Consider the following 25,756-nt stretch of genomic DNA (forward strand, 5'->3'; position numbering starts at 1 on the left):
AGCTGATCAAATCAGATGTACTCTAGCCTTCGGAGGAACAATCTCTCTTCTCATCTACACCTCAATACATCTGTTTATATACCTGTAATATTTTAGCTCTGGTACGGAAGATTAAGTCTTCAGATTTTTTTTTTGTGTGTGTTCTAAAAAGATACATTTCATTGAAATAGGTTCTGAGAATTGAAAAGAAAAATCCCCAGACTATGCCAATTTACTGAGGTGTACTCTTCACCGTGCAAGATCAAATTGGAGTAGTGCCTGTAGATTGCCATTCCCAACAAATTCCTTTTGAAGATTTGAGCTGGTGCCAGGTTCCCACTCTGCACTTGTTTGGCTCCCATATAATTTACGCATCATTTTTGCAGTCAGTTATGTTAGTATTTTATACTATCTATTGATTTTATATTTCGCTAAGTATTTTATTTAAAGCTCTCCAAATAGCTCTGGATTTATGTTTCAAAAGTCACGGTGTTAAGAGAATTTTATAAATGAAAAATAATTTGGAAATTACCAGATGATGGTTTTTCCGTAAGGATTTAAAATAATCCTTAACCAGTGACAATGACGAGAGCAGCAAATGATCCATGAGTGACGTCTGAAGTAACAGAAGCCAACACATCTAATGACAGGTGGGTTTTCCCTACCTAATAATAATAATAATAATCTATCAAGCAAATTTAATTTTAAGATGAAAGAAGCAGCTTACTCAGCTCCTAAACTGAAGGCAGAGATTAATGAGAATCAATTGAAGCATTTTAAAAAAGTGGAAGGAGAGAGCTATTTTGGACCTCAAATATTCCTTCCGTCCCTGACAGAGGCAGAAAAGAAACCAGAAAGATGCAGCCTTAAAGAACGGCCTATCAAAGGAGCAGCTTTCACAATCTTTCTTTTCCCACTCAGCAGGAAATTGTTGCATTGCTTATCTGCATTTGTGATGATAACGCACCTGTAAACACATACTGAGTGTGCTTAGGTCCTACATGTTAAATAGTTTAAATGGAGCCACAATGAAGTGTGAGGGAGGAGAGATAGGGGTGAAAATACTTATTTAAGAAGACAGACACACTAGCCTTCCCCTCACAAAGTCTCTCCTGAAATTATATATACGAGTCAAACTGACCCATCCTGCTGCAGGCTTCATGACTCAGCATTGCTCATGATTAGTGTGACTCATTAGAAAAGTCTAGAGAGAGCTTACTGCTCAGAGCCTCTGTATTTTGTCTGGCTGACTTTTGAGCTTGCCTAAAACTTCAGTGATTTCAGAAGACTCTGAAAGAAGTAACTGAAGAAACTGAAGAAAAATGTACTGATGTGGATTTGGTTGCAGAACAGGGATTTGAGTGTCTCTGGAACCTGCAAATTCATTACTTTTTCTGTTTCTTCCACACTTATTTTCCTTCCTGAACTCAATAATAACTCTTGGAGTTTTCTAGTGTTCTACCTTGTTTCTTGGTCATCTATTCTTGCTTGCATAATTATGACTTTCAAATTTTTTTTCATACAATTTTTGAAGCATGGAACATTCACTGATGCATATTACCAAAAAGCAAAAAGGGAAGAAAATAATTTCCTCGTTCTTCTAACTACAGCTTCACTAAATGCAGAATTTCTCACATTTCTTTATATGCTACAGAAATCTTGAATGACTAACCCCCCACCCTCAACCAAATAAACTAAGTCTCCTGGTTCCAGCTGACTTACTTTTCTTTTGTGTGGACCATGCCAGTGGGAACATACTGAGCTATCTGTTACCATCTGCTGGAGTTTTTAACTCATTTGTAGATGAGCTGGTTATCTTATGTGAGGATAACGTGATGGAAGCTGCCAAAGTGTCTGGCTTATGTTGATCTTATGTTGATCTGATAATAAATACTGATCATCTATTAGGATGAGTCAGGGAGTGAAAACTGCAGAAAGTTGTTGAACAGATTCTGAGTTCACTTCTCAGCATTGCTACCTCCTTGACTTGTTTTTCAGCAGTAGCTGAAGCTGTAAAACATAGCAACTTCAGCTTATGCTCAGCCTAGAACTTTTTTTTTCTCTTTCCAGAGTCACTTCTGTAATTTTTGTACTTCCATGAGCCTTTCCACACCTCCTTGTCTCCAATGGAGTTAAGAATCCTGCTCTAATCCTCACTCACCAGTGAGGAGCCCTCCTGTGGTGTTGTGTAAACTGGGGACCTTTTGTAGCTTTTGAGCTGGATCCTTTGCAAATAATGCCTCAGTAGCTCTCCCAAAATGGAAACTTTGGATCTTTATATTTAGAAAAAAAACTTGGAAATTCACCTTTTCTGAAATCTCATTTTATACATGCACATTTGTTTGAGGTTTTTTTTTTTTCCCCTTGTTTTTACACAATAATTCCCCAAATTATTTTCAAAATAGGTGGTTAAAAATCTCTTTTTTTTTTCCTCCTATTTCTATTATTGCAACAATGTGAGAAAGTGCCTTACAGAATAGAAAAATAGTACATACAAGAAGCTTTTATGATAACAGCTTCAACCAGTTATGGCCAGAAGATTTTCTCAGCTTAAATAATGAGTACTTCGCATTTTATTTTTCTCACTAAAACGGTATTATGTAAATGCAAACTGATCTCATGGTTTATATGTCAGTATCATTGTATTCTGACTCTGTCTTGTTAATTCTTACTGCAAGCTAAGGTTTTTCCCAGACGTAGTTTGATTCCCTCCAGTACTCTTTTACAACTCAGCCTCAGCTAATTGGCTATCTGAAACTCAGCAACTGTTCTTAGTGACATACATTTAATGTCAGGGCTGGAAGTATTGAATCACTTAGGTAATGTACCCTGCATGTGCTCCCAACAAAAACAAAATAAGTTAATTGTATAACTTGTTTCTTACCTCATATTTCCAATGAGCTAAGAGCTAGCATGTGGCTTAGCTGAAGCTCACCCATAATACCTATGAGTCTCCTCATATCTGTTAAAACAGTGAAGGTTAAATAATAATTAATGGCAGGTGATGTAGAGGCCTGTTTGTGTGTCAGTGTATTTTATTTTATTTATTTATTTATTTTTTACTTAGGCTTGTTTGCAGGAAACCACTTACATCTGGCATTCTGCCTGATTTATACTAAAACTTTCATGTTTCGTAAAGCATCTTCTAAAACCTAATGAGCTGTTGGAAAAACAGTCTCATCTCTTTAAGATAATACTCATGTTTTTGAAAAGCTAAGCATCTAACAGCATCGTTCGTATATCGACTGATTCTTACCTCTCATCTGTTGTTTAAGTCCCATACAGCAGCTCTTTCACTGACTGTTCCTTCCCTTTCTAGTACTGTTTAGAGCTTTACAGAGGACTGTAGCATTTGTTCGTTTGCTGCTGTTGGTAGTAGATGAGTAAGCTTTTTATTGATCAGGGCATACTGTTGTGCTAAATCACTCTTGATTTTCAGAGATGCATTGCTGCACGTTGTATAATAGCAGGTTTCCTTCTTCAACCAACGTTCCGGTAGGTAGTGGCAGTCCAGAGTTTCATCAGAGCTGACATAAACCTGAACTGGTATCTTGAACTAAGTGCTTAGTAGTGGTCCTTCATTTCAAAGTAATCTGGAGTGCTGAAGATTGTCTCTTATGCCCTTTTGTGTTTAGCCAGTTCGATTTAACTCTATCCGCTTTTACACTTTGACCTGACAATGATCATAAGGAGGAAAGAATCTTTGTCAGACCAGCAGGTCTTTTGTCTGCAGATGCCATCACTAAGAAGGTAGAAGTCTCACCATTTCTGAAGGTTCATCTTATTACTTTGTTCTCCTAGAGAAGATGTGAGAGAAGGTTGCCTCATAAAATTTTCTGTGACCTTGCTGAAGAAGAAAACAATTATGCCATAGCAAGGCTGCCCTAAAACAAGATAGCAACTACTAACAGGCAGAGAAGGGCAGCTTGTTGACTTCAGGGGCTGTAAACAGTGATATTTTTGTAAAGCAGAATCTGTTTTATTAGTCCCTACACTATTGTTGTTTGTTAATAAGACACAAGTCATAAGTGTTGCCTCTGTCCTTCAGAACTCTAGATCTTCTCCTACCAACCTCTGAGCAGTGAATGGCAGCCTCAGTCTGAATGAGGGTAACGTAGAGTTGGATGCTTGTGGACCTGAAGCTTATGTCCTAAGCCACTGGAGACATTGCCACATGAACAGGTGTTGTGAGAGCCATTCAAGACCTACATATGATGGATCCTTTTGGTGACATCATCACCTGGCCATTCGGTTATCTACAAATCTTCATCTGTATGGGGTAATGCTACAGTCTGCCATGTTTTCCTGGGATCAAATTAACTTAGGCCTCATGGCCTAAATCAACGAAAATCACAGTAGTCAGAGAAAGAAAATAGGTAAAACAGGAGACAGCAATACTGAGGTTCAAGTCTAGCTACTGCTCTGAAGGCTGAATAAAACCCCTTTGGAATGTATTTTAGGTAGCTTGGTATTAGTATTTTCTCTAGACCCTGGAAGGCAGAAAAGAACACCTATGTTCTAGATCCCTGGAATTAGGACTGTCATGTTCTCCTACTGCTTTGAAGAGGCCATTTCAGATAAGCTGTTAGTGCAAAGACAGGGATTTTCCAGCTTTGTTATAGCATTAATTGATTTATAAAGCTGATCTTCCTCTCTGTGACGTTTTCTTTACGTCCACACACGTATGCAGTAGCCACATATCAATATAAAGAGCAGGTAGAAATTGTTTTATCTTACTGCTGTTTTTAATGTGATTTGATAAGTAGGCATAATGGGAACAGCTATGTGGGTAATAGTTACTCCTATAGTTTGCCATATCTGATGAACCATAGCCTGTGCACTGACAAGAGAACGCTAGCAAGGCTAGGATTTGCATCTACTTCTTTTTCTTACCTCGTGTGAGTGTTTTGAACTGAGTTTGCCTTTCTAAATTAACTACTGTTTCTCTGTGACTTAAGCCTGATGCTTGTGTGTTTCTCAGTGGTGCAGGAATGGCCAGGATTCAGGGCACTGGACTTGTTCAAAACCTCCAGAACTGCATGACAGAGGTTTACAGGAAAACCTCTCAGAATCTGGCAGAACTCTAGAAATCCTTTTGGATTTCTTCTGGAAGAAGACTGACATCCTTTCAAATATCAACGGTTATAGAAAATTCTGTACTTGACAATATCATCAACTGTTTGTCTATCAGAAAAGGCTGCTGAGAGGAGTGAGAGGAAAGACCAGAAGTTTATAAAGCAGGCTTCATAAACAGAGACATTGCTTTCTTTGTCTTCAGCAACTTGAAACAGTTGTGGTTATGTCTGTTCAACCTAATGGTTAGAGTGAGAAATGATTCTACTATGAAAGGACAGCATAACTTTTCCTTGTAACTGTCTTTCGCCTTAAAGAATTTTTCATTTTAGTGTAAATTCTTAGCGTCTTTCATTAAGAAAGACAGAAAACTAAGTCTTACTATTTGTTTATCAGAGGTCTGGGGAAAGGAAACAGCAAAATCTGAGAGCTGGGATGCTGCCAAGCAGACAACCTAAAGGTGACTACAGTGATACATAATATTAAACTTTTCAGTATTTTTTATTCCCGCTTACCTGAAAGAAATTTGATATTTAAAAAGTGATGGGTATACACAAAACATCAAATGGAAATTGTATCTATTCCATAAAATTGATACTTAATTGTTATTAAATTTAAAGGTAGACCAATACTGTATCTTCAGCACTATCATCATCTCTTCATATGCATTCACAACTGGAGAACACTCACTAAACTTGTGTAGGGTCACTTATAGATTTTGGTAAAGATTTACTCTCGTGATAGTGATACATGAAAGCACTCCAGAAGGCAGTAGGTAGCCATCAGCTAACTTTCAGAGACTAAACAAATAGTTCAATGTAGGGCACTAAGCTGATTATCAGTCAGCATGGAGGAGCAGCTCTGGTCACAGCACTGGGAGGCTTTTTAAAGTACAAATAAGGAAAGAATCTGAGCTATTATGCATTTGAGCATTGTACCTGCAGAGTTCTATGAGTAATGAAATCCTACCTGAATTTATTTATAAAAGGCTTATTCTGTGGAATTTTTGGGACATAAAATGAGCGATAACTGAATATATCTTGAAAACTTCACTCAAGAAATGTGACTCATGCAACATAATTCACACGTTGTGTTATACAACAGTGGCACCCAGTGGAGGCTGGAATTATGGCAAAGTTTCTGTTGCTGGGTTCCCGGTAAGGGTTGTGCAGATCTATCTCGAGTTTAAGGCTGCGGGCACTGATTTGGAAAGGTAGGTGTATGCAGACCAAAGCTATCTGCAACCTGAGCGTTCTACCAATTTAAGCACTCTTATCTATAAACTGGACTTCTCATTTTAATTATTTAGACTATCAGAACATTTGTATATCAACTCACAGCAAACTCTAATAGCTTCACTGAGTGCAAAACTAGCATTGTTAAAAGACCCTTGACTCCCAAAAATGAAGTGTTAATGTACTCAAAATATTGCAGGTAAAATAACTTTTAAATTAAAATCAATTAAATTTAGATTTTTTGATCCCATTAAGTTACCAAAACTTACTACTGATTAGGTTACTATTCAGTGTAAAATATACCCTCCTGTACGACTAAATGACTAAATGACTGCTTGTTTTAATAACAATAGGTAGCACTGTTATAACGGTATTTATCCAAGAATTATGTAGAGGTAGATAAGTAGATTTTATCTTTATTTTATAGCGTAGGGTGCAGGAGCAAAACTAAATTGCTTAGGAATAAGTTGCCTCAAGTGTATGAAATAAACTTCATGGCAGATCCATAATGTTGCACCACCCTCTAGATTGAGGAAAGAGTTATGTAAGCTCTGTGCCTTTACTGTGCTGGCTTTGCCTTCTCGATTGAACTGCAAAAGATGCAGCTGTGACTTAGAGTAGGAAATCTGTGAGCTGTTTCCCTTCAGTTCATCTTTCCTCGCAACAGGGAAGCCTCGAGCACCTTTAAAAGTGAAATGATGCGCTTCCATGTCATTTTTAGCACAGTTTTAATGCTTCTTTGCTAGAGAGCTTTCTCGTTTGCACAAAGCAGTTAAAAGACTTTTCAAAAATGTTGTGGGGAGAAGGCACAGCATTCAGATCCTAGGCCACTGGAAAGAGTATTAGGACAGAGAAATTCAAGTAAACAGATGAAGACTGTTATATTGAAAAAGGGCAGGTAATTGGAACACACATACATAATTACAATATATTTTTTCTCAGGAAAAGAAAAGAAAAAAAGAAACCAAGCATGGCAGTTGCTAAAAGCAGTAATGGAAAAGGTGGAGATGACACTGCTCTCTTCTTCCCATTTCTCTCTTAGTTTTCAAAGTAAACTGTGGGTGCTGACTTCTAATCTTAAATATAAGCCAGTCAGAGTAAGCTTATCCTAACAGAAGGTATTTCAGTGAACCAGAAGAGAGAAAAACATGGATAGATAGGAAAGGATGCAACAATCCTTTTCAGTAAAGTGGATTAACTTTTAAAATTGAATTAAGAAAGATCAGTTGTACAAGCTCATTGAAAGATGTCTGATTAGACTGGATTTTTAAGCCGATTGGTTTATGGTCAGCTGCTCTGTATAGAAACATGATTGCACTTAGCCTTAAAAAACCTCCCTGCTTGGCACAGGTACTGTCTTGTGTTTGCTGTGTCTGTTCACCTTGGTTTGTAATGACTTTTGTATTTTAATGCTGGTTAATGGTGTTCTTCAGTAAGACAACCAAGGATCTAAGCCATAAATGTCAATTTGTCCATTAAACTGTGGTACATCTTGTACATACCACCTGAACTTTTGGGATTTAATAGATTTTGCTTTCAGTTAACAAAATTCATGTTGCTGTGACAAACTCATGCCCATAGTTTTTCAGAAAGAAATCTTAGGTGAGGAGAGAAATCATTTAATTAAATTCTTCATCAGTGTTGTTGCTGTCTTTGCTATTGACAATACAGAAATTGTTTTGTAGTGGAACTGTATGGTAACTAATGCTATTGGTATTTGACTTAGGCTGTAGGAAAAAGAACAGTTGGGTACCAAGAATCTGTGATGCTAAGTATTTCACGCACACACGCATTCACGGAGTCCTTTGCAAAAAAGTGACCATTTCATAAATATTTAGAAAATAAAGCTCTAATTATTTTGTGTAATAACTGTTGGCTACGTTATTAAACAAATTCATAGCAGACACTGTGAACAGAATATCTCCAGGTGTTCATACAATCTGAGATTACTTGGAAATGTTAAGACACAGTAAAATTTTGGACTACGTGACATGAGGAACAATTTTTAGTTCAATTAAGTCTTGTTCCTCTGGAAGGAGTTTTATCACTTACTTCATTAGGGAACAGTCAGACTTCTGGCTGTTAGAGGATTAATGTGCTTGAATTACAAGGAATACTATTCAGTATGGAACTAAGCCTGTAGCATAATATAGTGAGATCAACAGCGGTCCTTAGTACACCGTGGATTTGACTAAGCCAAAATTTTTGAATGACTTTTAGTCATCCTTTCTTCTGAAGTGAGTTATAAGTAAAGGTCAATAGAGAATATATAAGAAATAGTGGCCTGAAATATTTGTTTGAATGCTTCCAATATGGGGATAAACAATAACAAGATGTGCAAGATTTATTTTTGGAGGCTATTTATAAAAAATATTTGCACTGACATATATAATTTTTTCCCCACCAAGACCCTTGTTGACTTTCCATGCCGTACATCGTTTATATGGAGTCTTGCTTTCTGTTGCTTTCTGTCTCCATCAGACACAGTCAAAGACTGTACACACAAAGTATGCTAAATTCACCTCTAGTAAAAACAGTGAAATTGATATAACACAATTTTTTTGTGCTGGTGCTCCCGTAGCAGTCACTTTTACTTACAGTGCTAGCTCAGCCATATTGTGATGCTTTCCCGGGAGTGAGAAAGATGTGGGGAGAATGTTGCAGCATACCTTCAATTTTTAGCACAGTTTGAACTACTTGTAGAAGTTAGGTATACTTTGATCACGTTATGCTCTTTGGACACAGTATTGATTAGCCTCAGTGTCAGAATGACATGCTTATATGCCCTTTTTTCCAGTTGTCACCCATTTCTGGCTTCTCCTTTAGATGCCTCACAATGTTGTCAGTGCTGCAGCAGTTTTTCTTGTGCTACTTGCAGACTGCGAGATGGCAGGATGAAGCCTGTTCACATGCAGTTTTTAGCTCAGATTTGTACTTTACAGATGTGAAGGATTAGGTTAGTTTGAAATGTGGAATCAGTTTTTACTGCCTATGGGAAGTAAAGCTTGAGTGCTATTAGGGGTTGTAATATTTACTACTTGCTAAATTATAGGTTCCCACTGTCACAACACCTCTTGTGAGTATTATCCTAACACTGATCATACTGGCTCACAGCTTAGGGATTATTAAAATCAATCAAACAAACAAAAAGGCCCCAAGCAGACAGTGACTGGGTGGCAGAATCAAGGCAGTGTTTTGGGCTTTCTTCAACAACATACTTTTAGCTTCTTTGATGAAATCTAAGTTGACTTTTTTTCCTTTTTCTTTTTGCCTTAACAAAACATTTCCATCCAAAATAACTTAAGAATGTCCTAGCCTATTGGACCTGGACTCTGCTCACTCAGTAATTCAATTTCAAGTTCTGTCGTGGTTTTCTAATAGAATAGTTCAGTTCCATAAGGAACACAGAGTTTAACTACCTGATCAATTAAGCCCAACTAAAAAGTTCCGGCATGTTGAGTGCATTATCCAAATGCCTCCTGAATGCTCCTGATGCACCTCATTTGGAAGCCTGTCAGAGAGTTTGACTACCCTGAGGCAAAGAACTTCCTTGTATCCAGTCTGAGTCTTCCCTGGCACTACTTTATGCCATACCCACCCTTCCTGTTGTTGGAGGGGCAGGCACTTCTCTCTTTGCACAGAGAAAGATGTGATAATGAGCTATTAAAATAAGCCTGACTTGCAAATATGATTTTGAATGCAGATTGGGACTGTCCCAATGTCCAAGTGTTCCATTGTATTCATCTTTGCTTGCTCAAAACATAATCTCCATTGGAAATCTAACAAAATTTGTGTGTTTCTGTGTTCTTCAGTGCAGCACTCAGATACTAGCTTAGCTTTAATTATGTTTGCTCTCCTTGATAATATGCTCCTTTATGTTGAGACCTGATAGGAGAGAAATCAACATTCTGGTGGTAAAAAGATTCAAGTTTGTCAGCCCCTCAAGATTGCCCCTGTTTCTTCTATTACAGAATCAATACAGCAGCTATATTTGACTGTGCTGGGAGATGCTAATGGAGAGAAAAATGCTGAGATCATTTCATCTAATGGTTCATTGTAGACCTCTGACTGCTAATAAAGATTCCATGCAAACAGCTGATCCTAAACCCAAATTTCTTATACTTAAAGCAATTCTTAAATTTCTTTATTGACACTGCTGCCATAGAAATAAATCAGTATTTGTAGGAGACCCAAAAGATTTTCCTGTCCAGAGAGATATCTCAGGATGACATAGTTTGAGTCTGCTGCAGCCAGGAAAGTTCCATCAATTTTCACCAGATGAAAACTGCTACTTTTTTAGATTCTTTTTCTTTAATTCTTTTTCAAATAAATATAGCAATTTCCTCTGTTGTTATTACAACACGAATGGACTCTTATTGAGTTGCTCACTAGAAGTTTTATAGCTAAAGTGCTGAGAGTGTTTTCATTATAAATGGCTATCATAAAGCTCTATAACTTGCCTGTAAAATTTCTCTGCCAATGAAAATCTTGCACATACAAGGTCAGTTCTGGAGCTAATTTATTTAAATTAATTTATTAAGAAATTTGAACAGCCATCGTGAAGTAATGAATGTTGCAAACAATTTTATTAATGCTTGATACCTCTTAAAAACAGTAAGTAGTTTTAGAGATGGCAATGTGAATAAAGCACAGTCCTTTATGGAAGTTACATGTATTTAGATGTTTTTGATTTTTAACAGGCTGCTGTATATATTTAGTGCATTCTATTAGGTAAGTGTCTTATAGCTACGGTGTACTTAATCAGTGTACATGTGATTCAAAAAGTGTAGAGACCTTGTATCCTGTGGAGATTAGATATTTCTTAGGCTAAATTTAGAGACATCCTTGAAGTGAGGGATACTTGCAGGGAAAATTGTTTGCATAAGGGTCTCTGTTTCTGAATGAATTTGCAGAATCTCATATTTAAATTAGCAGTAAAGAAAGAAGCACCTTGTAGTTTCCCATTTACTTTCTGCCCAGTCTAATACAGGTCTCTGCTCTCTGCCATGGCTTTTCATTGTCATCCCCGAGCACAGGATAGGTTTATGTTTCTTTCTGACTTCTTGGTACTGTATTCTACTGACCTGTCTAAGAATGTTAGTCTGATGGAAGAAGTATGTGAAGTTACAGCAGTAATTATTTTATTAATGTCTAATGTCTAAGCATATCATGTTAAGATTTAAAATTTGGGCTTAGACATGTCTACATTTCTAGCAGAAATACTGTCAGGACCTCTTTGCTGAGAGAAAAAAGACACAGTGGAGAGTTAGATTCTTTGATAATGACAGATTCTCTGGCTGTGACCTCCGTGCTGCATTTTTTGGATAGCAGCACTTCCTCATTATTGTAATAGATGAAGAGGGTCCTCTAAAAAACATGGCTTGCGTGTGGTTTGCTTTTTTGCTCATGAAGAGGTGCACTAACAAACACTTCTTAAAAAATGAAATGCACAGTGTCGCCAAAAATAAGCAATGCAATGTAATCAAATGTGTTGAAAGAGCATTCTTGTTTTTAAATGCCAGACACCGGGTGTTTGAGAATATGTCCTCATATGCAGTGTCTGTGACATTATTTATTTAAAACTAGATGGTCCGAGCATGTTTTTTTCAGTGAGCATATCTCATTTTCTGGAGTGCCTTGCTATGCAAAACCCCGGAGCCCCTGTTTGGTTATAGGAATAAGATGTTTTTTTGTTTTTGTGGTTTTTTGTTTTTCCTACTCAGACTGTGATCCCCCAGGGTAAATAAAAATGAGGGCTATGTTAACACTACTTACATACGGTCCTTCCCTCATTCAGACTTCAGGTCCCAGAATCTTGTTCAGCATTATTGTATAACTCATGACACTTCCTCTCATCTTCTTGCTGAGTTCTTTTTGTGCCTGTGTTGCTTCATTTTAATGAAATTCAGACCCCAAAGTATAATACATAAAGCCTTATCCATTATTTAAAAGAAGCAAACTTATGCTTTCTGGAATTTATGAAGCAGATATCAAGAAATTCCTACAAATAGGAATAGATTCTTGCAACTTTAAAACAAGCCAGCATATCCAACCCACCAAAATGCAGGGCAAGAAAATGATGAGATACTTGGCTTCTGTCACATGTCATGGAGCTTACAGAATTTCATCTCTATCTTATGTAAACAGAAATAGTTCTCCCCTATTCTTGTATACTCCTGAGATTTCAGATAAGTCATTATTGTGATTCTTCCAGCTGCTCTTACAGAGCAGAAGAAATAATTTAACAAATGCTGAGTACTAAGACTATTACAAACCCCTTTCTTTTTCATGTCACTGCAGTAATTTATGCACGGTGGTTTCTCCTCTGCTTTCTCAGGATATACTAATTCAACACGTATAAACGTCAATATTGAGTAGAAGGATCTGTACTGTAGATGACATCTACATAACTGAGAGTGAATTCCTTCTCAGTCTCTTCCTCTGCACTTTGTAGCCACTCAGCAGCTATCCTACAGAACTGAAGGCATAGGAGGAAGTAGACTGGGAAAGTTGGATGTATCTTTGGGTGGCAGCTGGTAGTTTGAAGCAATGTAAACTGTGATTTATGGCACTGGGCAGATATGAACTGCTAGGCTAATAGTAGCGTAGTTTCTTTTTTAAAAAGATACCAAAATAATACTTTAAAAGTATTATTTAGTCCCTAACCATGCGTATTGATCCTCAGACTTGAGGGACTTCAAAGCCATTTGTTCCCTCATTCTTAAAATGGAGACAAAGATGTCTGGGTGTTGCCTTACTGATGCTGTCCATCCTTTCCACACAAAAGATTTGCTTTCTTTTAGCTCCAGTTTCTTATGTGCAGCAAGATTAGATCATCTCCAAATGCCATAGTACATTCACTGTGGGGTGATTGCTTTTCCTGGGCTTAAAGGAGATAAAAGTGTGTATAAGATTTATCATATTCACTCTTCTATAGCCCAGAAGAAGGAACTCATTTAATCTTTGCAATTGATTTCTTCCTATAACATGGCTGCACAGTTGCTGCTTAGGCATTGCTATTTTAATGCAAACCTCAGGCTGAAATGCTAAACTCTTGTTTTTTTAAATGCATCTAATCATACTTCCTGTATAGATCGGATCATCTTCACATTGACCCCTGATCGTTAAGCACCAGGAAGAGCAAATACCTTTCTGAAGGATGGAAGTTTCATAATATTAGTTGAAGTTGCCATGAACCCACTCAAAGTCACTTTAAATGCATAACTAAGACAACTGCCAGTTTTAATGGTTCTGAGTTGGTAACCATTCAGCCTTTACTCAGCTCTGTACTATTCTGTTGACTATGAAAGAAGGGCTTATATTTGTAAGGTCCCATGGCCCCTGTACAACAATCATTACAAAAATCCTTTGTGTTTTCTTCATTGCTCAATGCTGTTGCCTTGGAATTTCTGCAGTAGCCTTGATTACTTGAAATCACATTTCTGGACATTTTAATGGCATCACTCTACTGATATATCATCACACTTTAAAAATAGGTGAATATAACTTCATCTGGTATAAATCAGCGTATTTCTCAGTGGAGCAAAGGCAGTTTTTATCTGCAGAGCACTTTGCAGAACATCTGATCACAGTTTCTGCCTCACTGTGGAAAGCAGAGAGTTAAGACTTGTCTTGAGTGTAATATTTCAAACTGGAAAGCCAATAATGCAATTCATTGCAAGTTCTGTATTGATATTTTTATGAATTGCCAACATTTAACTCAAGACAGTTCAAGCATGTTTACAGATGTCTAGCTTTACTTAATTTTCAGGAGAAGGAACAGGTGTGCTTCCTAAGAAGGAAGAGGGCTGCCCTAGAATTCATTCCTGTTGCAGAGAAAATAAATGATTTCCTTTCAAAAGACTTTATCTATGCAGTAAAGTGGTCAAGTATTTATTTTTGTCACTTGGATGAAGTTTATGTAACAGAGCAATGCTTATAAGGATGTAAGTTCCTGGCATTTTTCCATTTATCAATTTTGAAACTTTAGTGATCAAGCATTTACTGAACACCATTCCTCAAATGCAGGGTCTCCACAGCATCTTATTGCATTCATGGAATTCATTTGTTTGCGTTATCTGGCTAACTGGTCCTTTTGTATTGCCAGGGTGATGAACAGATTTGACATTTAGCTGATTACTCCACCAAAATTAAAAGGAAAACAGGGCAGTCATCCAAAGTTCCTTTCAGTGTGAAAGCTAATTATAAAAATGCTTTGAGCAGCAATTTCTTTTTGGATGTTAAAGTGCTTTTATTAGATTGTTCCCCTGTCATTTTAAAATTTATTGCTAGACACTTATAAATGGGGTTGCCTGCTAGGGCAGAATTATTTTATTTTAACTTCTGTAGTTAAGGTGGGAGCCAAAAGGGTACAGAATGTATTTTAGGCAGAATTTGTAAGTTTTTTTTTATAATATTTTGAATTGAAAGGAGGAAACTTAACCAGTGCTGGCTTTTATGGATTTAAGAAATAACTTCTTTATTTATTATTAAGAAAATAATAAATCCACTTATATTTACAATTAAGCAACTTCCCACTTCCAAACACAATTACTTAGTAAATATAAAAAATCAGATATGTAATTTAAAAGTTGAATACAGACCTTGTTTTCTTGGTGGCTTGTGTTTTGTAGTGTATATATAAGCAATCAGTGCTGTTGGAAAAATCCACCCCTGTGCTTGTACTTCTTTCAGAAGCCAGTACTTGTTCTCAAATAGCATCAAACTACTCCAAGGTCATTTTGCTGAAGTCACTGAAAAAAGTTGGCCAAGTGAATTTCAACCAGTAAATTTGGGGCTAAGTAGTGCTCTATCCTGTTACCAAATCTTATAAGTAGCTTCTTCTGAAATAGATATACTTTTTTATTGCCTTGGAATCTCTTTAAATTTTCATACTGACTGCTGTTGTTAGTATCCTTCAGGCCCCAGACAAGGTGTGACCTGGGGAAGTTTCAAGGTGACAAAATTGGGTGTTTTTGCATATGATATTGTCTAGCACACATTGGCTACTGAATCATCTTGTGAGGACATATATTAATTCTTGACAGTGAGATCTATTAATATACTGTGAAGCCAGGAGAATGATGTGAATCTGCTGTTTCAAACTGTAGAATTCTGCCATAACTAGGAGGAAATATTTTGCTATAGGTAGATTAATGTTGAAAGCTTGTCAAGGAAAAGTTTAATGTCGAAAATTTATTCTTCCTCTTCTTGCCAGTGCTTCAGGTTCTCTACTGAAAACCATTTGTAATCTACAAGAAAAAATAGATTTCTTTTTTATTTATCTGTTTTAGAGTTCCAATGATATAGTCAACTGCCTATTAAAAAGTGCATCCCAGTGAGATCTTCCACAGGGTGATTTTTGCTCCCACCAATCTGAGATCTTTTCTTGTAAAATATATTAATTGATATTAGTTGTTTGTGCTTAAAAAATAGTTTAATTCATGCTCATTGCAGGATACAACATTATATATTAATATATAATAAAAACGTGAGTTGGAAATTTACTAAATATACTTTGTGGAGAAAATAAGGCTTAAGATGTATGTTTTGAGGAAGCTTTGAATAGACAGAGAATGAAGTCAGAATATGTGTAAGATGCTTTATGAGTTTTTTGTTTTGTTTGACTGTTAAAGTGTATTTCAGAGATAAGTTCTTGATAATTTCTCCTGGTATCTATGAAGTCCAAGTAGCTTATAAGGCAACTGACTCCATGCTCTTTCAGAACATCAAATAAGTAAAAAGATCAGTTTTTAAAACAGATACTCAATGAAGTTTGTAAACTGTCCCAATAGTTCATCCATATAAAGATTTTCGTTGGTGAATTTCTGTGGATTTGACATTACGTGCATCTTTTGGGATGGACTCGATGATCTCAAGAGGTCCCTTCCAACCCCTGTAATTCTGTGATTCTCTCATTCATGCTCTATTTGTTCCCTTTACACATGCTTGAATAGTATGATGTATGATTCAGGAACATGTAAAAGTGGGGTAGAAGCAAAATCCTGTTACTTTGTAAGTTCTTAGATTATCTCCTTGTACACAGAGGACCTTCCTTTGCTGGCTTCAAATGTTAACAAGTAACACATCTGTGTAGTTTAAGCATCTTGTTGGCTCCATTCTGGTCCACCCTTTCATTGTGTCAGTGAATCTCCAGTAATTCAGAGCAGTGTGTGCATATGTGATGTACTCAGCTAATCTGCATAAACAATGAATTTAGAACACATCAGACATTCTAAAAGCATAAATCTATGTATCTTTCAACCATGTTTCTGTTCCTCTTCTGAATAAACAAAGGATAAATGGACCTAGCTCTAATGCAAAACCCACACATACTCATCTGTCATGGTTTATGGATCTGTCTGTAGTGGTACTTTCTGAACCTGCAACATGTTCAGAAAGTATTTGGCAAAAAATCTGCCCATGTATGTATGTCTTTTTGCACACTTGAGCTCAACTCTCTCGATGGGATACATTCAAAAGATTTTAAACAAGTCTGAGAAGAGCAGCAGTTAACATATGCTTATCAGGGCTTATTTTTGGAGGAGTGCTTTATTGAGACTTCTGTCAGAGAATAGTATTTTTTCTTTTGACAAAAATAATGTCAGCAGAATGAGGGAAAATAGGGAAGATTTAGACTAGATATTAGGAAGAAATTCTTTACTGTGAGGGTGGTGAGACATTGGAATGGGTTGCCCGGGGAAGCTGAGCAACCTCCTCCCTGGAGACATTCAAGGCCAGGCTGGATGGGGCTTTGAGCAGCTTGGTCAAGAGGGAGGTGTCCATGCCTATAGCAGGGGGCTGGATCTAGATGGTCTTAAAGGTCTCTTCTGACCCAAACCATGCTGTGATTACAGGAGAAGTAAACAAAAGGCTTTTTGTTGGTCAGCAAATTTTTGTGCTGAATTCAGTTTATTTTCTGAATTGAAACTTCTTATGTCATAAATGCCACCAAATTTAAGTCATTCAAAATAAACTGAGTAGTTAATCCACAGCCCAGAAAAGAAGACTGTAAAACCCCTCTGTGTTTGCAAAAATATTTATTGGAGTATTTCCAACCTATACCTATTGTTTTTCCATAGGTCGATGGAATACTGTGCCTGGCTGACATTCTTACTGATAACACCCATTCAGAAGCCACTCATGCAGAAGCAGCGGCAGTAATTGCACAGATCACATCTCCACATCTCACATTCACTCAACATCTCAGCAGCTTTCTGGAAAATATGGAAGAAATTGTAACAGCGCTTGTTAGTAAGTTCTTCTGAGTCTTTCCAGTTAAAATTACAGCTTAAGGCTGGGATCTGCCATTAACAGCATTCTGTAAAGAATGTTTGCTATTCTCTGCTTTCTAGATTAAGGAACTCGGCCATTTTTTAATTCTGAAGCTGGGCATTCTGCACTTACATAATAGTTTTAACTCCTGTCCATTTTTGAGTAAAATGTATGCATATTTATGAAAATAATATCCACGTGCTATACTACCATTAGAACCTCCAAATGAACTGAGCCAAGGATCTTCCTGTCTCATATTTGTCTCTAAAAGGGACTTTTCTAATTGTTCCTTTACGGCTGTTGTGTTTTCTATATTTGCTGTAAGTAGACTGCTAGAGGCATCTGAGCAGACTTTAGATGTATTTAGCAGTTATTGCAATGCACCATAGGCAAAGTACAACCTTAATAAGCCATCTAGAAGGGATTAGCAGGAGAAGAACTTCTCTGATTGTCAGTGCTCCAGTTTCACTTCAATTTTAGTAATATAAACTCTGCTCAGGAAATGTGAGCATTAAAAATAAACCATGTGTAACTTTGGGAGAGCTGTTTCAATAATCACACACCAGTGTCCTTTCAATATTTATAGCTCAGTAATCGAATTACTGTAATATGTTTAATTTTTAAAACAGTCTGGAGTGTTATTGCCAGGTGATTCAGATCTTACTTAGAATATATGTGTGCAAGGAATTAAAAGATAACCATGAATTCAGCACTTCTTATCGAAAATGGAAAATACGCAGGATGACTACAAAGTAATAGGCTTAGAGATGGGCAAAATGTATGCAGTTTGTTCTAAAGAGCAGGATATATGGGGGAAATATTCTCTTATGGATCAATTGCTGTCAGCCTTCTGCCTGTAGTATTTCATCTCATTTATATCAAGGTGTTGAACAACATTTAGTGGAATATTCTTTGTAGAATGATATACTAGGTAGATACTCTCATTACTTAGATGAATGCTCAGGAAACAATTGCTTTTAGTGTTCAGAAGCACAAACGAAGATGCCTAATGTTATTAATGTTTATAAAGCACCCTCAAAATGTGACGTAGTATATAATTTCCAACTTAAGATTATTTTTTTATTTTGTTTTGTTTCTGCTTCTGTTTTGAGCATTACAAACCTGGCTAAGGATTACTAATGCAAACTGCAGACAGTTAAATACTGCTTTGAAACAAATGTGTTTTTGCAGCGAGAGGATGATTTTTATTCAATTTATTCTCTGCATTCCTAGAACTGTGCCAAGAAGCCTCATCTGGTGAAGTTTTCCTGCTGGCTTCAGCAGCTCTTGCCAATATTACTTTCTTTGATACTATGGCTTGTGAAATGTTGCTTCAGCTAAATGCTATGAAGATTCTTCTAGCAGCGTGTTCAGACAAACACATAGTGGATACTCCATATTCCCGAGATCAGGTGAGTGACTTCTCAGCAAGATACTATGAGCACATTTATGCAAAAATCAGCTGGCTTCAGCACCTTGTCTGTCTTGATGTAGGCAAACCTAATTTGATTTCCTATCTTCACTTTTGTTCATCCTAATATGTGGCTTTTTCTTATCTGTGTCTATTCTTTTGCATTCTAAAGTCTGAATGTGGTTTTATGGGGAAAAAAAGCCACTTCCCATATTTGTAAGATACGGGGATTTATTTTTTTCCACTGTGAAGCTGGTCAAGCACTGACACAGTGAACTAGAGAGGTTGTGGAATCTCTCTTTGAAGAGAGATTTCAAGACTTGGCTGGACAAAGATCTGACACCGTTAAAATATATAGATATATTAAGGCCTATATAAACTATTTTAAGTTCATCGATGAATTAGCTCCAAGAGCCAAATAAGAATCTGATCCTCAGCCCATTGACATTGGTGGGCTTTGGATCAAGTCCTAGTCACTGTCCTTCCTGTGCTGCTGTATTGGTGCAAAAAAGACCTCAGTTGTGGTGTGGTTCTAGTCATGGCTTTATACTGTTAATTCATATATATAATTCTTCTTGACTTTCTGTCTTTGTTCTTCCTATATTCTCACAATTTGAATTCCTTATTTCATTATGCCTTCACCTTTGTTCTGAGTGAGATGGCAATCTGCTCCGTGGTGAGCCCTTTCTTCAAATTAGGAAGGCAGACATCTAAAGAAATGTTTATGACTTTATTAGGTGACAGATGAGTTAGAGGTCTTCTGAAGATTTGTCGGTTACAAGACATCTTATTATCTATCTAGATTAAGAGAAAACTTTGGAATGGCTAGTGATTTCATCTCCAGCAACACCTTCCATTCCTTCCTGGAATAAAAAAGTAGATAAAAAAGTTGTGATGGCATCTGTGGTTTGTCACAGTAAGTTCCTGAGCTGACTCCTACTTATTTCTGCAGTGATGGACCTGTGATATGGTGGGTTGCTCCATTACTGAGCACTGGCTGCTCAGGTGGAACTTGAGTGCTGCTCTGCTTGATTTTAAGAGCTGTTGGCATTACTGGTCAAGCAGATCTGATAAGGCAACAGCCTTTGGAGAATTATTCCTTCCAAGTCCTGAACAAATATGTGTTTGAGTGGATTGTTCACCTTTCAAAAGCACAGTTGTTTTAGTGTTCTATTAAAGGGCAGATTCTGTCAATTATCTTAGCTCTAAGGAATACCTTGCATTTTAATTTTCTCTGGCTAGTTGTTGCAGTGGGGATAACAGAGACTTGGCTAGGGAGAAAAATAACAGTACATTTGTTTTCAAAGGGTATTCTAAATTGCTGTTTTGACTTTTGATAGGGATACTTTAATTCTGTTTATGTACATAGTACCTTTTTCGTATATATTGTCTCATCTGCTGTACATTCACCTAAGGACATAAAGTTAATTGGGCTGGGAAATTCTTTATTCAAAAATTTATTTTGCAATGCGCTACCACTATGGATTACGCTTTTATGGGCAAATGTCCATTCTGAATGATCAGATCATCCAGTCTGCTGAAATAAATACAGCAGAATTAAACTATACTAACTGTTGAAGCCGTGAAAGAACAAAGAAAGAGCATTCATAGAAAATACAGCAAAATACAATCTAATAATGATAAAATGTGATAAAGGAGCACATGAAACTTAGAGCCCCATTTCTCACATAGAGCTTAAAATAAAACATCGTACGCAAGTAGGGAAAAGTTAGTCTTTTCGTTTTCATCTGTGCCATTTTCTATCATCAGAAAGTCACAGGATGGCTTTCCATACAGCCTTTCTAAAGACAACTAGCACTGATTAGTTGACAGCCTCCACGGTAGCATGGATAGCATTTCACTCAGGAGCTGAATGTCAAATGCATTCTTTGTTGCCTGCAGAAAGTAGTTTTCTGCTTGTGCTCCTCTAGAAATGTTTTGTCTTTTGATTTCTGAGAAGCTGTTTTATGCAAATGATAAACTTCCTGCTTTCACTGTCTGAAAACTGACTCCCTCTTTCACTTTCCAGATAGTGTTAGCTTAGATGAGGTTAGAAACCAAAAATCGCATTGCTGGACTTAATGACAACATAATAATTGACCATGTAATAGCAGCAGGCATTGTTTCTGTAACCAGAAGTATTACAGTGGAATTGCTTAATTTTATAACAGAATACTTTGCACAAGAGATGTCAGATGAAGCCTTAATTTCCAGACAGCTTAACCTCTAGTTTTCTGTCAAAATGAATACAAGGGTGTCCTCTGTTATTTTTCTTAATGTGAATGCTTTTTTTTCTTTTTTCCCCTGCATAGCAGGTTTGCATTTTAAAGGCACATCTTTCAGACAGATTCCTGCTTATGTTCATGTAACACATATGTGTTTAATGTGTGTGTGTATATATATATAATATCAGATATCTTAATGGAGAGAAAGCATTGTCAGAAGAATGGTTCTAACAAAAATCCTTGTCATTTAGGGCCCCTTTCATTTTAACCACCTCTACATAGAAAAATATGAAATATGTGTGTTTGTGCAAGGCATATTTATGTATAATAATTTTTTTTTTTCTCTCTGCATTCCCACTTGTCTCCTCAGTGTTGCTAGTATTCTCACCTCACCTGTGAAGCTGTGGAGGTAAAATCTAACATCTTCTGATCTTCTGTTATTCAAGCAGACAAAGAATTAACGTGCAGTGAACACATTGATTTTAAAGTGCTTACTTCTAGGTCTAAAGTCAGTGAGTTATTTTTTGAAAAAGTTTTAAGTGGCGAAAAGCTTTAAGCTAGAAGATGAAAATCGATATAGTTACTGCTTTGTGTTTGCTCTCTTTTTCTTCCCTCTCCTAAATTCTTTCCATTTTCCTTGGCATTTGGGAGATGCTGCAGGCTCTGAAGCTGAGATCTTCTCTCTCAGTTAAGGTTGGAATCTCTTAACATTTTTTCCCTTGCATGGATGACTGCAGGGTCAAAAAGTGAGCAGAGACAGATATTATTTGAAAGTCAAGAAGTTTAGATGTTTAAATGATGCCTAGCTCTCAGTGAAAGACTTTGGAAACATTCTTTTTAAAGAGAAGAATACTGAGAGGACCTTTAGACATCTTATGAAAATTCCTGCCAGGTTGCAGTACTACCTCTCAACCTGTCTTTCTTGAATGCTGAGGAACTTGTAACTCCTTGTCAATTTCTTTTTGTTTTTGCTTGTCATCATGAGGACTGTTAGACTCCTGACTCCATTTTGTTAAACGGCTGTCCAGATTTTCCCTTATGTTTGGAAGTCAGTATGGTCTGAGGAGAACTTGGGGCTCAGAATGGAATTTGAGCAATGAAGTCTGTGTAAGATGCCATTTTCCCTGCACCTGACAGAAGTAGGAGATAAAATCATTGCTGGTGAGGAAGGCAGTTAGTGGAGTCTTTCTTGCTTAGGTTTTCTAAGTTCTAGGAGCAAAAGAATAATGTGGGAGGCTGCCTCTCCTGCTTAGTCAGGAGAGGAATATCCCTTCTGCTGCTGAACCATCAACTAACTATTCTTTCATAGGGAATAAATGTGTGTGATACCCTGGGACTTTGTGTTCTATGGCACGTTACACAAGCAGCCAGGGACAGAGCAAAGGTTGGTGGTCAGACTATTGGGTCTGGCTGCAAACTGTGTTTGATAAACTGTGCACCAAAATTGTGCAATCTATTCTAATGTTTACTGCATCATGCTGAGAAAACATGTTTTCAGCTAATACAGTTAGAAATGGAGGTGATACGTTACATAATTAAGTTATTAAACAATATATTTAAGAAATTAAGCAAGAAACAAGACAACCACTAAGATGCAGAAATGAAAACAAGGCCCAAAGTCACATGTCCTTATATGAACTTTATGCCATTATATCACAGATATCTCAATTAATTTCCTCTGTAAGTCTGCAATTGTTTTCCCGGTGTCCCTTATTATTATTATTTTTTTTTTTAAAGAAAAATAATCTCTTAAACACAAAATGTTTTTGAGACAAAATGTCTGTTTAGTTATAATTCTGCCCTGCATATTCAGTTTAGATGCAGAAAATGCAACATCCAGCAATATGCAAAACGAGAGGCACAGTTGAAAGAGTGAAATTCTCATGTCAGCTGAAGAACTCTTTGCTGTTCTTTGCTAGTGGCTAGGGTTTTATTCCTGGGATCAATTCCCAATATTGTTCCTACTCTGATTTTGAAGTAGTAATTTAACTTCTCAGCATTTCTGTTTAATCATCTGTAAAGTTGGGCAGACAGCGCGCTTACTCAGTGTAAAGCCTCTCTGGAGGAAACATGTTGTGTCAGCACAATTCATTGCAGTTTTTATTCTCAACCCTTGCCTGCCAGGTTCACAGTACAATCAGGCTGGTGCAGGAGTAGAGCTAGTTCCAGCAGAATCTAAACAGGAGACTGTAACAATCATAAAGCTGCAAGTCTGAGCTGGTTGTGTATGTATTTTGCTACTTTTGTCTTCTTGGCTTCATTATAAAACGTGACAGCAGACCTCTAAAAATCTCTTTTTCCACTCATCATTTTTTTCCAAAAGTGTTATCACTACCAAGCTGAAGGCTGCAATTTCAGTCTCAGTTCTAAGCAGGTGAGCTCATATCAGCATTTCCACATACTATGATTCCTTTTCTTCTGTTTGCTTCTCAGATAGCTAACTGATACTTTCTAGGATAAGCACCAGAAATGACTTCCCAACCACTGTGCTTGAGTTAGTGGCAGCTGAACTAGATCCTGTGCTCTTTCTCGCTTCTAAAGTGGGAGTGATTAACTTTTCTCTCACAGACTCAAACCATGATTCTAAGTAGACAAAATAAAATTGTTTCCTACAACTATGCAGAAGCTTAGGCCAAATTGTGCTCTGCTAAGGGCGACCAGGTGTCTTGCATTGACTGAATCAGTTCCACAATCTAAGAAACTTTCTAATAACACAAATAATGTCTTAGGGGTGATCTTTTTTCCAGGTTTTCATCAGAAACAAAGGAAACTGTGGCTCAGAAGCAAGAAAAGAGACAGGGTCAATCTCCACCACCAGCTCAGAGCTATATTGCCTGGTTTATGGAACATTCCTATTAACTGTGTGAGCCATGCAGGATGCATTTCCCATATGCTTCTTCAAAACAAAAAAAATGTGAGAATTCTGCCCACTCCTTGGCTACTTTAGTTAGCACTACGAAATAAAATAGATAAAAAGGTGGTAAAGACATCCTTCCTACCACGGGGAAAGATTCATCTAGTCCTAGCCTCTGATACTCTGCCTTAGCATTCCAAGACTGCGGTTCCCTGACACAGTCTCGGAGTAGTAGTAGAGTTCACAGGAGATCCTATCTCTAACTGCTATTATTTTTCCATGGGAATATTTGCCTCTTCCAATGAGATGGCAGAAAGACCCTATTTGTTTAGGTATATTTTTTTTCTCTGTTTTCAGGAAGAAAACTGAATTCCCAATCAGAGAAATGGGTAGTCGATCCACTGGGAGTTAAGTCTTTCACTTCAAGTGATATCATGTGCCAGAGAAAATTTCTAGAGATTTCTTAACAAGGTTTTTCTTCCCAATAGTATCCTGAAAGGTCCTTCTACCTCAACATGATGTGATGCCTGTACCTGAACCATGCTGTGTATACTCTTCTGCTATCTCCCTATGGGCTGATCTCAAATTGTGAAGTTTAAATGTTTTTAATTTACATTCAGACACAAAGACTCTCTTCCCTCTTATTAGTTATCAGATGTCCCTTTCTTCCTAAAGATGGTATCTGGAATTTTGTAGACAAATCTGATTTATCCTCATATCATTAATTTGAATTAATTACCAAATACAATATGTAGCAAAAATTAATTTTACTTAGTGATGAATCAGCCTTAAAGGAGTAATTATCTAAGAAGATTAGCATTTCTATATTGATCTATTTTGCCACTCTATTAAATTACTCAGTAATTCTTATTTTGAGCTTGTGACTTTCTATTTATGTTGGGACTATCCATAAAAGCTTGCCGGACAGTGTACCTTTACTATCAACAACAGCATATTAGCATCACACTTTTCACCTCTATAGATCTCTCCCCATAAATGAGGTAAGTGACCCTCAAATGTGGAAGATATTGGCCCTTTAACAAGCTGAAATGTGTGCTTTCATCTTTCAAATCCTACTGCATTTTTCTTCCTGAGTAGCTGGTTTCACACTAATGAGAAACACTTTAAGATCATCTTATATCTCCCATTAAGGGTGAGTTATCTCAAGCAGTAAAGAAGCCTTCTGTTTTCTATGTGTTCTTTAGGTTTAAACCTCTTTGTCACTTAAAGCATTTGAGTTTTACACTCACAGCATATGCATCTGTATTTATAAAAACATTTTCAGCTCGTTTTCATTTTTGTTACAAATGGCCAGTAACCAGTATTCACCAGTTAATGAACATTAGTCACCATTACCTGTTCAGAAAGAGAGGCGTTATGATGTTACGTGGTTTTAGTAAGAAACTCTCCAGGTTGACTGATGCTCCAGAATTTTTGGACAAAACCATTTTAAAGATTCTTAACCCTAGTTTCTCAAATTTCTATTACTCTTGACAACTGTAATTCCTAAAGCTCACTGCAAAGTAGGCCACAGAAATGAAAAGAAAGGTTCGTCGTATCAGGATGTGTGAAAGGCTGGGTGGGGGAGAAGGAAACTGTGTGGAACTAAAAATGTTTTGATTGATTTTTGATTTAGTTTATTAGAGTAAACAACAGTATAAACATTGCCAATTATAATAAGTTTCACTGTCACTAGAGAGGGATG

The 25,756-nt window shown here is 37.0% G+C and overlaps 1 protein-coding gene across 1 annotated transcript in view; it reads left to right on the plus strand.

Moving 5' to 3' along the window:
- INSC (INSC spindle orientation adaptor protein) overlaps window positions 1–25,756 on the plus strand; it is a 120,016-nt gene that overhangs the window by 79,552 nt on the left and 14,708 nt on the right. Inside the window, 2 exon segments of the mRNA XM_048949301.1 lie at window positions 17,369–17,540; window positions 18,795–18,973. Coding sequence (XP_048805258.1) covers window positions 17,369–17,540; window positions 18,795–18,973 — 351 coding nt within the window.

Source organism: Lagopus muta, chromosome 6 (assembly GCF_023343835.1).
Source record: "Lagopus muta isolate bLagMut1 chromosome 6, bLagMut1 primary, whole genome shotgun sequence".
Taxonomy (NCBI): domain Eukaryota; kingdom Metazoa; phylum Chordata; class Aves; order Galliformes; family Phasianidae; genus Lagopus; species Lagopus muta.